At 44.8% G+C, this 13,793-nt stretch overlaps 3 protein-coding genes across 20 annotated transcripts in view; all 3 read left to right on the top strand.

The window, feature by feature from the left end:
- The window catches only part of LOC101169865 (protocadherin gamma-C5), a 62,459-nt gene that overhangs the window by 31,074 nt on the left and 17,592 nt on the right, over positions 1 to 13,793 (top strand). For 4 of the 18 annotated variants that reach the window (XM_023959133.1, XM_023959132.1, XM_023959131.1 and 1 more), the window contains exon 1: positions 10,787 to 13,510. The exons of 10 other annotated variants lie outside the window; for them this stretch is intronic. In XM_023959133.1, the coding sequence (XP_023814901.1) occupies positions 10,802 to 13,510 (2,709 nt within the window). In that variant the 5' untranslated portion in view covers positions 10,787 to 10,801. Of the gene's footprint in view, positions 1 to 7,433; positions 10,061 to 10,786; positions 13,511 to 13,793 lie in introns of those variants that run through there. 4 more of the 18 variants (XM_023959135.1, XM_023959140.1, XM_023959134.1 and 1 more) reach the window with 4 other exon arrangements.
- LOC111947999 (protocadherin gamma-C5-like) lies at positions 171 to 3,783 on the top strand. Its single transcript, XM_023959157.1, has one exon. The coding sequence runs from the start codon at positions 500 to 502 to the stop codon at positions 2,960 to 2,962; it is 2,463 nt and encodes an 820-aa protein (XP_023814925.1). The 5' UTR covers positions 171 to 499; the 3' UTR covers positions 2,963 to 3,783.
- LOC101173604 (protocadherin gamma-C5-like) lies at positions 3,954 to 6,710 on the top strand. Its single transcript, XM_020700377.2, has one exon. The coding sequence runs from the start codon at positions 4,164 to 4,166 to the stop codon at positions 6,693 to 6,695; it is 2,532 nt and encodes an 843-aa protein (XP_020556036.2). The 5' UTR covers positions 3,954 to 4,163; the 3' UTR covers positions 6,696 to 6,710.

Below are 13,793 nucleotides of genomic sequence, written 5' to 3'. Positions count from 1 at the left end.
GCATACATTTTGATAAAATTTATGATGCAGCATTTTCAGATTTGTGAGGAGTTTGTTTAAAATTAATTTAAAAAATTAATAACAGAGTACATAATCTGTATATTTATTGTAATAATTAATTATAGTGTTTCTCATATCTTGTAAAAGTGTAAACTGCTATTCTGTGACCTCCTGCTATGTTCTGCTTACTCTCATGAGCGTCTGTGTCGATCTCCAATCGTATATGCTGCAGTGTACCAATAGCTTCGAGTATTATACAAAGAGATCTACTCCCTCCCCCACTCACCCACTCTCTCTCCTCCGTTGTGTGTTCTGCTCCGAGGACGGTGCACTTCGGCGATCAGGGTGGAATTACATTTATTTAATTTACGTTCAGTTATGCCCATCTATGGTTTTTTCTGGAGAGAATCCCTGTTGGAAAATGAGATGGATATTCGTCTTTGATGATATTTCGACGGGAAATTGCGTATTTTGACCAACCGTGTGGATAACAAAGAGAATGGAACACCGAGGCTGGGGATGGCAGGCTCTGTGGTGGCATCATTTCTTCCTTTTGTGGAGTACAACAGACGCACAGACTCGGTACAGCATCCCGGAGGAACTGGAAAAAGGCTCACTGGTTGGAAATGTAGCCAGAGATCTGGGTTTGGGATTGTCGGATATTTTTGTGCGTAAATTACGCGTAGCCTCCGAGGCTGGTGAGCAATATTTCAGTGTGGATGCGGGAAGGGGAGAGCTGGTGGTGAACGATAGAATAGACAGGGAGGCTTTGTGCGGACAAAGCGCCAGCTGTTTATTACCTTTGCAAATAGTGATAGAAAACCCGCTGCAGTTACACCGGATGGAGGTAGAAATTAAAGACGTGAACGACAACGCTCCCACTTTTCTGAAAAGCGATCACGTCATAGAAATCGCTGAATCTAGAGTGGCGGGTGTTCGTTTCCCCTTAGAAATGGCAGAGGATCCCGATGTTGGAAGTAATGGATTAAAGACGTACACTCTGAGCAAAGATGAGTGTTTTACTCTTAAAGTAAAAGAAATTGAAAACGGTCGAAAGATTCCGGAGCTGGTGCTGACTAAATCCTTAGATCGAGAGAAAAAAGCTGTTCACAGTTTGTTCCTAACCGCTGTGGACGGAGGGAACCCGGTGAAGTCTGGCACTTCAAAGATTACAATAAATGTGCTTGATATTAATGACAACGTGCCGCAGTTTGAAAATGCATTTTATAAAGTAGATGTGAAGGAAAATATCGCAAACGGATCGTTTGTTATTTCAACAAGAGCGGCGGACGTTGATGAAGGTCCAAACGGGGAGATTGAGTACTCTCTCGGAGTACACACACACCCATCAGTGCTGGAATTGTTTTATGTGGATGCTGCAAGTGGAGACATTTATTTAAAACGCCAGTTAGACCACGAAACTCAAAGCTCATACCGTATCGACATTAGTGCCAAAGATAAAGGGTTCCCTAAAATGGAGGGCCACTGCACCGTTCAGGTGGATGTCATTGATGTAAACGATAACGCTCCAGAAATCATTCTAACTTCAAAATCCACGTCTGTGCCTGAGGACTCAAGTAGTGGGACTGTAGTTGCTCTACTTAGCGTTCGTGACCTTGATTCTGGCGATTATGGAAAAGTGACTTTGCAGCTCCTTAAAACGTCATCCTTTGCTCTCAAACCGTCTTTTTCTAATAATTATGCGCTCATCACAAACGGTCCTTTAGACCGTGAAAGCATCTCTGACTATAGTATTGAAGTTACAGCGAAAGATTCAGGTACTCCTCCTCTCCTCAGTACAAAAACTATTCCTGTCAGCATCACTGATGTTAATGACAACCCTCCAGTTTTTACGCAGAGGTCTTATAACGTGTATTTAAAGGAGAACGGAGTTCCGGGTTCTATTCTGTTCTCAGTATCTGCGTCTGACCTGGATTCAGGTGAAAACGCAAAGATCTCTTACTCCATTCTGGACTCGAAAGTCCAGGACGTGTCCGTGTCCTCCTATGTTTACATGAACTCAGAGAACGGCAGCATCTACAGCATGCACTCGTTTGACTATGAGAAGCTGAAGGTGTTTGAGATCCACGTTCAGGCAAAGGACCAGGGCTCTCCTTCTCTCAGCAGCAACGCTACTGTCCACGTCTTTATCCTGGACCAGAACGATAACGCCCCCGCCGTCATTTACCCCTCCTCCGCTGCTCTGGGCTCCCTCTCTCATCAGAGGATGCCCCGCTCCGCCAAAGCGGGTCACCTGGTTACCAAGGTGACGGCGGTGGACGCTGACTCCGGCCATAACGCCTTGATCTCCTACAGACTGGCGGAGGCCACAGACGCCTCTCTGTTCACCGTCAGTCTGTACACAGGAGAGGTGAGGACTAAACGCGCTGTGTCCGAGCAGGACGACTCCTCTCAGAGGCTGATCCTAGAGATCAAAGACGACGGAGAGCCGCTCCAATCCGCCACCGTCACGGTGTCCATCCTGCTGGAGGACGCTCTCCACGAGCCCATCTCAGAGCTGCGACACCACAAAGCGTCCGAGCCCAGCAAGAAAACGGGCAGAATCACCCTTTATTTGATTCTGTCTCTGGCCTCGGTGTCCGTGCTGTCTCTGCTGACTTTTGTCATCTTAGCGGTGAAATGCATGAGGAACAGCAGAAGCAGCGGCAGCTGCTGCTGCATGAGACGCAGCGACTCGGATGATTACAAGAACCCCAACAGAAACCTGCAGATTCAGCTCAACACCGATGGACCTATCAAGTACGTGGAGGTCCTGGGAGGAGACATGATGTCTCAGAGTCAGTCCTTCAGGTCCTGCATGTCTCCCATGTCAGAGTACAGTGATTTCACTCTGATTAAACCCAGCAGCACCACAGACTTTAAGGAGGTCATCAGTGTGCTGGATGCCTCTTTACCTGACAGCACCTGGACATTTGAGAGTCAACAGGTGAGCAACAACTAATACTACATTGCTAACGCACTGTATTACGTGTATTTCTGGAAAATATGTTTTAAAAGTGTGTCATTTCACGGTAATAAAAAGCCAAAATATCTTGTGATTTACTTTTTTTCTTACCTATGTTATTGTATATTTGGCTTTTTCTACTTTAATTTCTAATAATGATGGAATTTCTTTGATATATTTGTATCTATAGTTTTTATTGAAAACTATTTGGCTAACAGTCACTTTTCCTAATCAAAAATATTACTTTATAGTAATGCTGGAATTGCAAGCGTCTAATTGCTGAATAGCACACCTCAGTGGATGTTAAGTTCAAGATCACTTAGCTCACCGTGTTTCTAAAGTGCAATTTCTTTCTTACTTTTACATCACATCAGATTTCAGCACCACTTTTCTGGACAGCGAATCTTGAATAAACTGTTGTGGCAACAGTACAGACCATTGAGCCACTGGCGTACCTGAGCGGGTCGACCAATGATCAAGGGGCGGCTTTTCAATTCCCACTCAGTGTCCTTGGGCAAGATACTTCACCCACCCTGCCTCCAGTGTGGCTCCACTGGTTTTTGAAGAATATCTCGGTGATGGTCAGAGGGGCCCTAGGCGCGTACTGGCACACCGTTGTCTGTCTGCCCCAGGGCAACCGTGGCTACATTGGTAGCTTACCATCACCTAATATGAATGAGGAGTGAATGAATAATGGACACATTTTAAGCACTTTGAGCATCTGGAAAAGCACAAACAAATTCAATCCATTACTGTTAATATTATTTAACCAAATGCTCAATTACCCATATTCATTTGAACTGAAAAAAAAAAAAAAATTATAACACAGATCTAAATCTATTTTAATCTAATGATGATAATTAGAAGTAATGATCATGTTTTGCTAGGAAACCAGTTTATAAATGGCCCTGACGCACTGAAACAGTTCTGTGGAGGCTGCCGCATATTAAAGCGCTCTGCATCTCCTCGCTCAGTGGATGTGAGGGATGATTTTTGTGCACCAATGAGAAGCAGAGCTTACAAAGAGATCTAGTCCCTCCCCCTTCATGCAGCCCCTGCCTCACAAATGCTTCAACTGCAAAGAGCTGGATGAGGAGATGCGATGATCTTCATACATTTACAGAGAACACAAAGGGGAAACCCATTTAACATGACCGGACTCTGGATTTTATTTTGAAAGAATGCTTCGTGACTATGGATGGGAAATATCAATGTGATTGCCTTGCTGGATAGTAATTGTAGCGGCACTGGGATGACAAAGACAATAGGATACCGAGCCTGGGGATGGCAGGCTTTCTGGTGGCATCATTTCTTTCTCCTGTGGAGTACAATAGATGCACAGACTCGATACAGCATCCCAGAGGAAGTAAAACACGGATCGGTGGTTGGAAACCTCGCGAAAGATCTGGGATTGACGTTAACCGAGATTTCTGAGCGTGCGCTACGCGTTGCTGCTGAGTCTGGTGAGCAATATTTTAGCGTGGATGCGGGGAGAGGAGAGCTGCTGGTGAACGACAGAATAGACAGAGAGGCTTTATGCGGACAAAGCGCCAGCTGTGTGTTGCCTTTACAGTTAGTTCTTGAAAAACCTCTGAGTTTACATCGCCTTGAGGTTGAAATTCAAGATATTAATGACAATCCTCCTAAATTCTATACTGAGGAATTGTTTTTAAATATTTCCGAATCGGCTGCTGTGGGAACTCGATTTCCATTAGAGAGCGCAGAGGACTCGGATGTTGGTGGAAATTCAGTAAAATCCTACACTTTGACAAAGAATGACTTCTTTGTGTTAAAAATGAAAGAGGTCGAAGACGGAAAAACAGTCCCAGAGTTGGTGTTGGAGAAGCCGCTTGATCGAGAAATAAAAGCTGTTCATCAGCTCCGTCTCACTGCGTTAGATGGAGGAAACCCCATGAAATCCGGTACCTCTACAATAACTGTAACTGTGCTTGATAACAATGATAACTTCCCAGTGTTTGAAAAGAGTTCATATCGCGTTTCTTTACTTGAAAATACGGCAAAAGGTTCGTTTGTAATCAAAATAGCTGCGAGTGACGCCGATGAGGGATCAAATGGAGAAATTCGGTTTTCTTTCGGCGCGCGGACACCTGATTCCGTGTTAACATTATTTGAGATTAAAACTCTAAGCGGAGAAATTATTTTAAAAGGCGATTTAGATTACGAAAGAGAGACGTCCTACAAATTTGAGATAACTGCAAAAGATAAAGGGAGTCCGGAAATGCAAAGTCACTGCCGCCTCCAGATAGATGTTGTTGACGTAAATGACAATAAACCAGAAATCGTTCTGACTTCTGAACCACAGCCAGTGCGCGAGGACGCACCGGGAGGCACTGTGGTGGCGTTACTTAATGTGCGCGATGCAGACTCCGGTAATAACAGTAAAGTGCATTTACAAATATCAAAAGGTTCTCCTTTTAAATTAAAGTCATCGTTTTTTAATAATTATGCACTAATAACTAGTGGTCCTTTAGACAGAGAAAAAATATCAGATTATCATGTGGAAATAACCGCTACTGACTCTGGATCTCCCCCGCTGTCTTGTAAAAGAATTGTATCTGTCAGCGTCACTGACGTTAATGACAATCCTCCAGTTTTTACGCAGCGGTCTTATAACGTGTATTTAAAGGAGAACGGAGTTCCGGGTTCTATTCTGTTCTCAGTATCCGCGTCTGACCTGGATTCAGGTGAAAACGCAAAGATCTCTTACTCCATTCTGGACTCGAAAGTCCAGGACGTGTCCGTGTCCTCCTATGTTTACATGAACTCAGAGAACGGCAGCATCTACAGCATGCACTCGTTTGACTATGAGAAGCTGAAGGTGTTTGAGATCCACGTTCAGGCAAAGGACCAGGGCTCTCCTTCTCTCAGCAGCAACGCTACTGTCCACGTCTTTATTCTGGACCAGAACGATAACGCCCCCGCCGTCATTTACCCCTCCTCCGCTGCTCTGGGCTCCCTCTCTCATCAGAGGATGCCCCGCTCCGCCAAAGCGGGTCACCTGGTTACCAAGGTGACGGCGGTGGACGCTGACTCGGGCCATAACGCCTGGATCTCCTACAGACTGGCGGAGGCCACAGACGCCTCTCTGTTCACCGTCAGTCTGTACACAGGAGAAGTGAGGACTAAACGCGCTGTGTCCGAGCAGGACGACTCCTCTCAGAGGCTGATCCTAGAGATCAAAGACGACGGAGAGCCGCTCCAATCCGCCACCGTCACGGTGTCCATCCTGCTGGAGGACGCTCTCCACGAGCCCATCTCAGAGCTGCGACACCACAAAGCGTCCGAGCCCAGCAAGAAAACGGGCAGAATCACCCTTTATTTGATTCTGTCTCTGGCCTCGGTGTCCGTGCTGTCTCTGCTGACTTTTGTCATCTTAGCGGTGAAATGCATGAGGAACAGCAGAAGCAGCGGCAGCTGCTGCTGCATGAGACGCAGCGACTCGGATGATTACAAGAACCCCAACAGAAACCTGCAGATTCAGCTCAACACCGATGGACCTATCAAGTACGTGGAGGTCCTGGGAGGAGACATGATGTCTCAGAGTCAGTCCTTCAGGTCCTGCATGTCTCCCATGTCAGAGTACAGTGATTTCACTCTGATTAAACCCAGCAGCACCACAGACTTTAAGGAGGTCATCAGTGTGCTGGATGCCTCTTTACCTGACAGCACCTGGACATTTGAGAGTCAACAGGTGAGCAGCGAGTTGTAAAAAATAGCTTATCGAGTAAAACTCATAAAGCTTAATTCTAACGGTTTTGTATGTGTTAATCTATTTTTTAATTGTAAGACAACACTTTTATATAGCCCTTGTCTCAGACGTTTTTTTTTTTTTTTTGGGGGGGGGGTGGATTTGTTTCTGATGTCCTGCATATTAGTATTAAGATAATATAGTAAACTAATTAGGTGACCAATTATTCAAGATTTGTACTTTTTTTCTTGTTGAAAAACAGACGTATACATTATTTTTCTACATTAAACACTATTCTGTCTATTTCTAGCCTTTTTACATTAAAGAGAAAAAATGCATTGCTCCCTATAGCCGACGTGTTTTGAAATCTAATTTTGACTACAAGATTTTCAGCACCATTTACATGGACAGCGACAACCCAACATATCAGCCGCAGCAACTCACACAGCTGTCGATCTCTGCAACATTCTACACCTAATAAAACAAAGATTGGAAGCAGTGAGCTAGTTTTAATTATAATAGATGTTTGTACCAAGATAATAAAAAACGATATTAAAACTCACAATAATAATTGCTTTTTAAATGTTTTTTAATGCATTATTCTTTTTAAATGCATTCCTTTCAAAGCGCTCTCTCCCCTCCATCAGTGGATGTGAGGGGTGATTTTTGTGCACCAATAAGAAGCAGATCTGTACAAAGAGATCTAGTCCCTCCCCCTTCATGCAGCCCCTGCCTCACAAATGCTTCAACTGCATAGAGCTGGATGAGGAGAAGCGATGATCTTCATACATTTACAGAGAACACAAAGGGGAAACCCATTTAACATGACCGGACTCTGGATTTTATTTTGAAAGAATGCTTCGTGACTATGGATGGGAAATATCAATGTGATTGCCTTGCTGGATAATAATTGTAGCGGCACTGGGATGACAAAGACAATAGGATACCGAGCCTGGGGATGGCAGGCTTTCTGGTGGCATCATTTCTTTCTCCTGTGGAGTACAATAGACGCACAGACTCGGTACAGCATCCCAGAGGAAGTAAAACACGGATCTGTGGTTGGAAACCTCGCGAAAGATCTGGGATTGACGTTAACCGAGATTTCTGAGCGTGCGCTACGCGTCGCCTCTGAGTCGGGTGAGCAGTATTTCAGCGTGGATGCGGGGAGAGGAGAGCTGCTGGTGAACGACAGAATAGACAGAGAGGCTTTATGCCGACAAAGCGCCAGCTGCGTGTTGACTTTGCAGGTAGTAATTGATAAACCACTACAGTTATTCAAAGTAGAAGTGGAAATAATAGATATTAATGACAACTCTCCGGTATTTCCGTCATCAGAGAAAAACTTACAAATAGCTGAGTCCACAGCGGCAGGAACGCGTTTTCCTTTGGACACCGCGCTAGATCTGGATGTTGGAGTGAATTCAGTCAGGTCCTACACACTGAGCAAAGATGACTATTTTAGTCTAAATGTTAAAGATATGGCAGGTGGAAGAAAAAATCCGGAATTAGTTCTTTCAAAGACTCTGGACAGGGAAAAAATGCCGACACACCAGCTTACAATAACAGCAGTAGACGGAGGAAACCCGAATAAATCTGGAATTTCTCAGATAAATATTTATGTATTAGACAATAACGATAATTTTCCAGTATTTGAAAAAAATGTTTACAAAGTTACTTTAAGTGAAAATAGCGAAAAGAGTTCAATAGTCCTAAAATTGGCAGCTAAGGATTCAGATGATGGTGTTAATGGGGAGGTGGAGTATTCGTTTGGACCACAGACACCAGATGCCGTCTTGTCAGTGTTTGGTATTAATAAAGATTCGGGGGAAATACGTCTGATCGGGAATTTAGATTTTGAAACAACGTCTTCCTATGAAATAGACGTTTCAGCAACTGACAAAGGAACTCCGAAAATGGAGGGACATTGTTCCGTCCATATTGAAGTGTTGGACGTGAACGATAACGCGCCGTATATATTTCTGACATCCCAACCGAACTCCGTACCCGAGAACGCGCCAAGTGGCACGGTTGTTGCTTTGATCAGTGCACGAGACCTTGACTCGGGAGACAATGGCAAAGTGACGTTACAGGTTCCTAAAAGTTCTCCGTTTAAATTAAAAGCATCGTTTTCTGATAATTATGCTTTGATTACAAGCCGTGCTTTAGATAGAGAAACGTTTTCTGAATATAGTGTTGAAATAACAGCCACGGATTTAGGTTCTCCACCTCTTTCAAACAAAAAGATGATCAGTGTTACTATTACTGACGTGAATGACAACCCTCCAGTTTTTACGCAGCGGTCTTATAACGTGTATTTAAAGGAGAACGGAGTTCCGGGTTCTATTCTGTTCTCAGTGTCTGCGTCTGACCTGGATTCAAGTGAAAACGCAAAGATCTCTTACTCCATTCTGGACTCGAAAGTCCAGGACGTGTCCGTGTCCTCCTATGTTTACATGAACTCAGAGAACGGCAGCATCTACAGCATGCACTCGTTTGACTATGAGAAGCTGAAGGTGTTTGAGATCCACGTTCAGGCAAAGGACCAGGGCTCTCCTTCTCTCAGCAGCAACGCTACTGTCCACGTCTTTATTCTGGACCAGAACGATAACGCCCCCGCCGTCATTTACCCCTCCTCCGCTGCTCTGGGCTCCCTCTCTCATCAGAGGATGCCCCGCTCCGCCAAAGCGGGTCACCTGGTTACCAAGGTGACGGCGGTGGACGCTGACTCGGGCCATAACGCCTGGATCTCCTACAGACTGGCGGAGGCCACAGACGCCTCTCTGTTCACCGTCAGTCTGTACACAGGAGAAGTGAGGACTAAACGCGCTGTGTCCGAGCAGGACGACTCCTCTCAGAGGCTGATCCTAGAGATCAAAGACGACGGAGAGCCGCTCCAATCCGCCACCGTCACGGTGTCCATCCTGCTGGAGGACGCTCTCCACGAGCCCATCTCAGAGCTGCGACACCACAAAGCGTCCGAGCCCAGCAAGAAAACGGGCAGAATCACCCTTTATTTGATTCTGTCTCTGGCCTCGGTGTCCGTGCTGTCTCTGCTGACTTTTGTCATCTTAGCGGTGAAATGCATGAGGAACAGCAGAAGCAGCGGCAGCTGCTGCTGCATGAGACGCAGCGACTCGGATGATTACAAGAACCCCAACAGAAACCTGCAGATTCAGCTCAACACCGATGGACCTATCAAGTACGTGGAGGTCCTGGGAGGAGACATGATGTCTCAGAGTCAGTCCTTTAGGTCCTGCATGTCTCCCATGTCAGAGTACAGTGATTTCACTCTGATTAAACCCAGCAGCACCACAGACTTTAAGGAGGTCATCAGTGTGCTGGATGCCTCTTTACCTGACAGCACCTGGACCTTTGAGAGTCAGCAGGTGAGCAATAAATACGCAATTAATGGGCCAGGATGATTTGAAATGATTGTGACAACTGTAACTCTACTACGTCAGTTATTTTTTGTTCATTCCTTAAAAAACAACAACAACACTTACTCATAGGGAATGCTGTTTGTTGTCTCCGAAATACCGGATTTTCTTTTTTCTTTTTTCTTTTTTGTAATTTAAAGTCCGGATTTTGTTTTGGAACCAACTAATATAAAATCAAATTAAAAATAGAGAGAAATATATCTAAAGTTCTTTGTGAATTTATTTTTTGCTTTTCGCTTTAAGATCACTTAAATTTAACATCCGCAGGGGGGGGGGGTTACTTTTAGTTTGACGTTTTGTTTTTTAAACATACAGTTTAAAATATGACGCATTCTAAAGTCTTACTTTACACAGACAATGTTTTATATTGACATTTTATCTACATGATTTCTTTACATCAAGAAACATGTTTTAAAGCTGAACTGTTGAACCAATTTTTTACTTTTGTTTAAATTATTTATTTTTTCAAATTGCCACAATAATTTCATCCGTTTACAAAATTATGTTTGTTGAAACTGCAGCCTCATTTTGATTTAACATGTGAAGTAGATGTGTTTTACATGTTACTTTAATACACCGTTTGGTTGCGCTCTCACTCCCTCGGTGTTTCAGTGTGAGAGCAGAGCAGCTTCATGAGCAGCTCAGGCTTCTTGTGATTGGACAGTCCTGTATGATGATGTAGTCCAATAGATGACAGCTTTGTACAAAGAGATCAACTCCATCCCCCTTCGTTTCCAGCAAAGCATCCCTCAGTGCGTTCGTGCGCTGGCGGGGAGAAATGCGCGTTCTCGATGGCTTTTGGATTTCGATTTTTACTGCTTATTTTACAGCAGTTCCACCAGGATTATCTCTTTCTTAGTATGTATTTTGAATCGTTTATCATGGTTCCTACTTTTATTAGGAAACCAATATTTTGACAGGCCGGGCTGCAACCGGGGAACACAAAAGAGAATGGGGTACCGTGAATGGAGATGGCAGGCTCTGTGGTGGCATCATTTCTTCCTTTTGTGGAGTACAACAAACGGACAGACTCGGTACAGCATCCCCGAGGAACTTAAACAGGGATCGGTGGTTGGAAATGTAGCCAAAGATCTGGGCTTGGGACTCTCTGAGATTTTTGATCGGAAATTACGCGTCGCCTCCGAGGCCGGTGAGCAGTATTTCAGCGTGGATGCGGGGAGAGGAGAGCTGCTGGTGAACGACAGAATAGACAGAGAGGCTTTGTGCGGACAAAGCGCCAGCTGTGTTTTACCTCTGCAAATTGTGACAGAGAATCCCTTGCAGCTGCACAGAATCGAGGTGGAAATAAAAGACATTAATGATAATAGTCCAGTTTTTTTAACAGAAGAGCGATTTTTAAAGATAGCTGAATCCACAGCCACGGGAGTACGGTTTCCTTTAGACCCAGCAGAGGATTTGGACGTTGGCAGTAATTCAGTTAAAATATACACACTGAGTAAAAACGAGTGTTTTAGCCTGAAAATGAAAGAGTTGTCAGGTGACCGCCAGGTTCCTGAACTGGTTTTAGACAAACCCCTCGATAGAGAAAAACAGAGTGTCCATCATTTATTACTGATTGCTTCAGACGGAGGTAATCCTGTTAAAACTGGAACCGCAAAAATTACTGTAAGCGTGATGGACATCAATGATAATGTTCCCGTGTTCAAAATGCCTTTCTATAACGTGACAGTTCCCGAAAACGGCGTCGTTGGTTCTGTGCTCCTCAGAGTTGAAGCCACGGACGCAGATGACGGTGTAAACGGCGAGATTGAATATGTATTCGCGGAACACACTCCGCAGTCACTGCAGTCTGTCTTTAAAATAAATCAAGAAAAGGGGGATATTTCATTATTGGAACCTTTAGATTATGAAAAAGGCGCAATTTATGAAATACGGATAACTGCCAGAGACAAAGGAGTTCCTCAAATGGAGGGCCACTGTCGAGTTCAAATTATGGTGATGGATATTAATGATAATGTGCCAGAAATTGTAATAACTTCGAAACCAAATCCAGTGCAGGAAGATTCACCAAAAGGCACAGTTGTGGCTTTAATTAATGCAAGAGACCAAGACTCTGGTAATAATGGCAAAGTAAAGCTAAAAATCACTAACGGGTCTCCTTTTGCACTTAAGCCTTCTTTTTCTAATAACTATGCTCTTATAACAAACGGTGCTTTAGACAGGGAGACATTTTCAGAATATAACGTGGAAATAACAGCAATAGATTCGGGCTCTCCTCCGCTTTCCAGCGTAAAAATGATCACCGTGAGCGTCACTGATGTTAATGACAATCCTCCGGTTTTTACGCAGCGGTCTTATAACGTGTATTTAAAGGAGAACGGAGTTCCGGGTTCTATTCTGTTCTCAGTATCCGCATCTGACCTGGATTCAGGGGAAAACTCAAAGATCTCTTACTCCATTCTGGACTCGAAAGTCCAGGACGTGTCCGTGTCCTCCTATGTTTACATGAACTCAGAGAACGGCAGCATCTACAGCATGCACTCGTTTGACTATGAGAAGCTGAAGGTGTTTGAGATCCACGTTCAGGCAAAGGACCAGGGCTCTCCTTCTCTCAGCAGCAACGCTACTGTCCACGTCTTTATCCTGGACCAGAACGATAACGCGCCCGCCGTCATTTACCCCTCCTCCGCTGCTCTGGGCTCCCTCTCTCATCAGAGGATGCCCCGCTCCGCCAAAGCGGGTCACCTGGTTACCAAGGTGACGGCGGTGGACGCTGACTCGGGCCATAACGCCTGGATCTCCTACAGACTGGCGGAGGCCACAGACGCCTCTCTGTTCACCGTCAGTCTGTACACAGGAGAGGTGAGGACTAAACGCGCTGTGTCCGAGCAGGACGACTCCTCTCAGAGGCTGATCCTAGAGATCAAAGACGACGGAGAGCCGCTCCAATCCGCCACCGTCACGGTGTCCATCCTGCTGGAGGACGCTCTCCACGAGCCCATCTCAGAGCTGCGACACCACAAAGCGTCCGAGCCAAGCAAGAAAACGGGCAGAATCACCCTTTATTTGATTCTGTCTCTGGCCTCGGTGTCCGTGCTGTCTCTGCTGACTTTTGTCATCTTAGCGGTGAAATGCATGAGGAACAGCAGAAGCAGCGGCAGCTGCTGCTGCATGAGACGCAGCGACTCGGATGATTACAAGAACCCCAACAGAAACCTGCAGATTCAGCTCAACACCGATGGACCTATCAAGTACGTGGAGGTCCTGGGAGGAGACATGATGTCTCAGAGTCAGTCCTTCAGGTCCTGCATGTCTCCCATGTCAGAGTACAGTGATTTCACTCTGATTAAACCCAGCAGCACCACAGACTTTAAGGAGGTCATCAGTGTGCTGGATGCCTCTTTACCTGACAGCACATGGACCTTTGAGAGTCAACAGGTGAGCATGTAAAAGTGCACTTCATTTTTTCTTAAGCTGCACTGAATTCTATCGAATTATTTACTGAATCTGTAGTCAATTCAGCAGAAATCAACAGTAAAATAAGACAAAGTCTTTCTACAGTTGTTAGAATTTACTTTCAATGTTAATTTATGTCTTTTTTATACCATTAAATGAGATAGGTTGGTCACTTTTGTTTTTGACCTTATATTAGTAAATGGGATGGCATTCTCGAGCAAGTGTGTTCAGCACCGGAGGGGTGGACAGCGCCTTCTAATCTGAG

This window comes from Oryzias latipes, chromosome 10, assembly GCF_002234675.1.
Source record: "Oryzias latipes chromosome 10, ASM223467v1".
NCBI classification, from domain to species: Eukaryota; Metazoa; Chordata; class Actinopteri; order Beloniformes; family Adrianichthyidae; genus Oryzias; species Oryzias latipes.
This window is presented reverse-complemented; position numbering and strand designations above follow the sequence as displayed.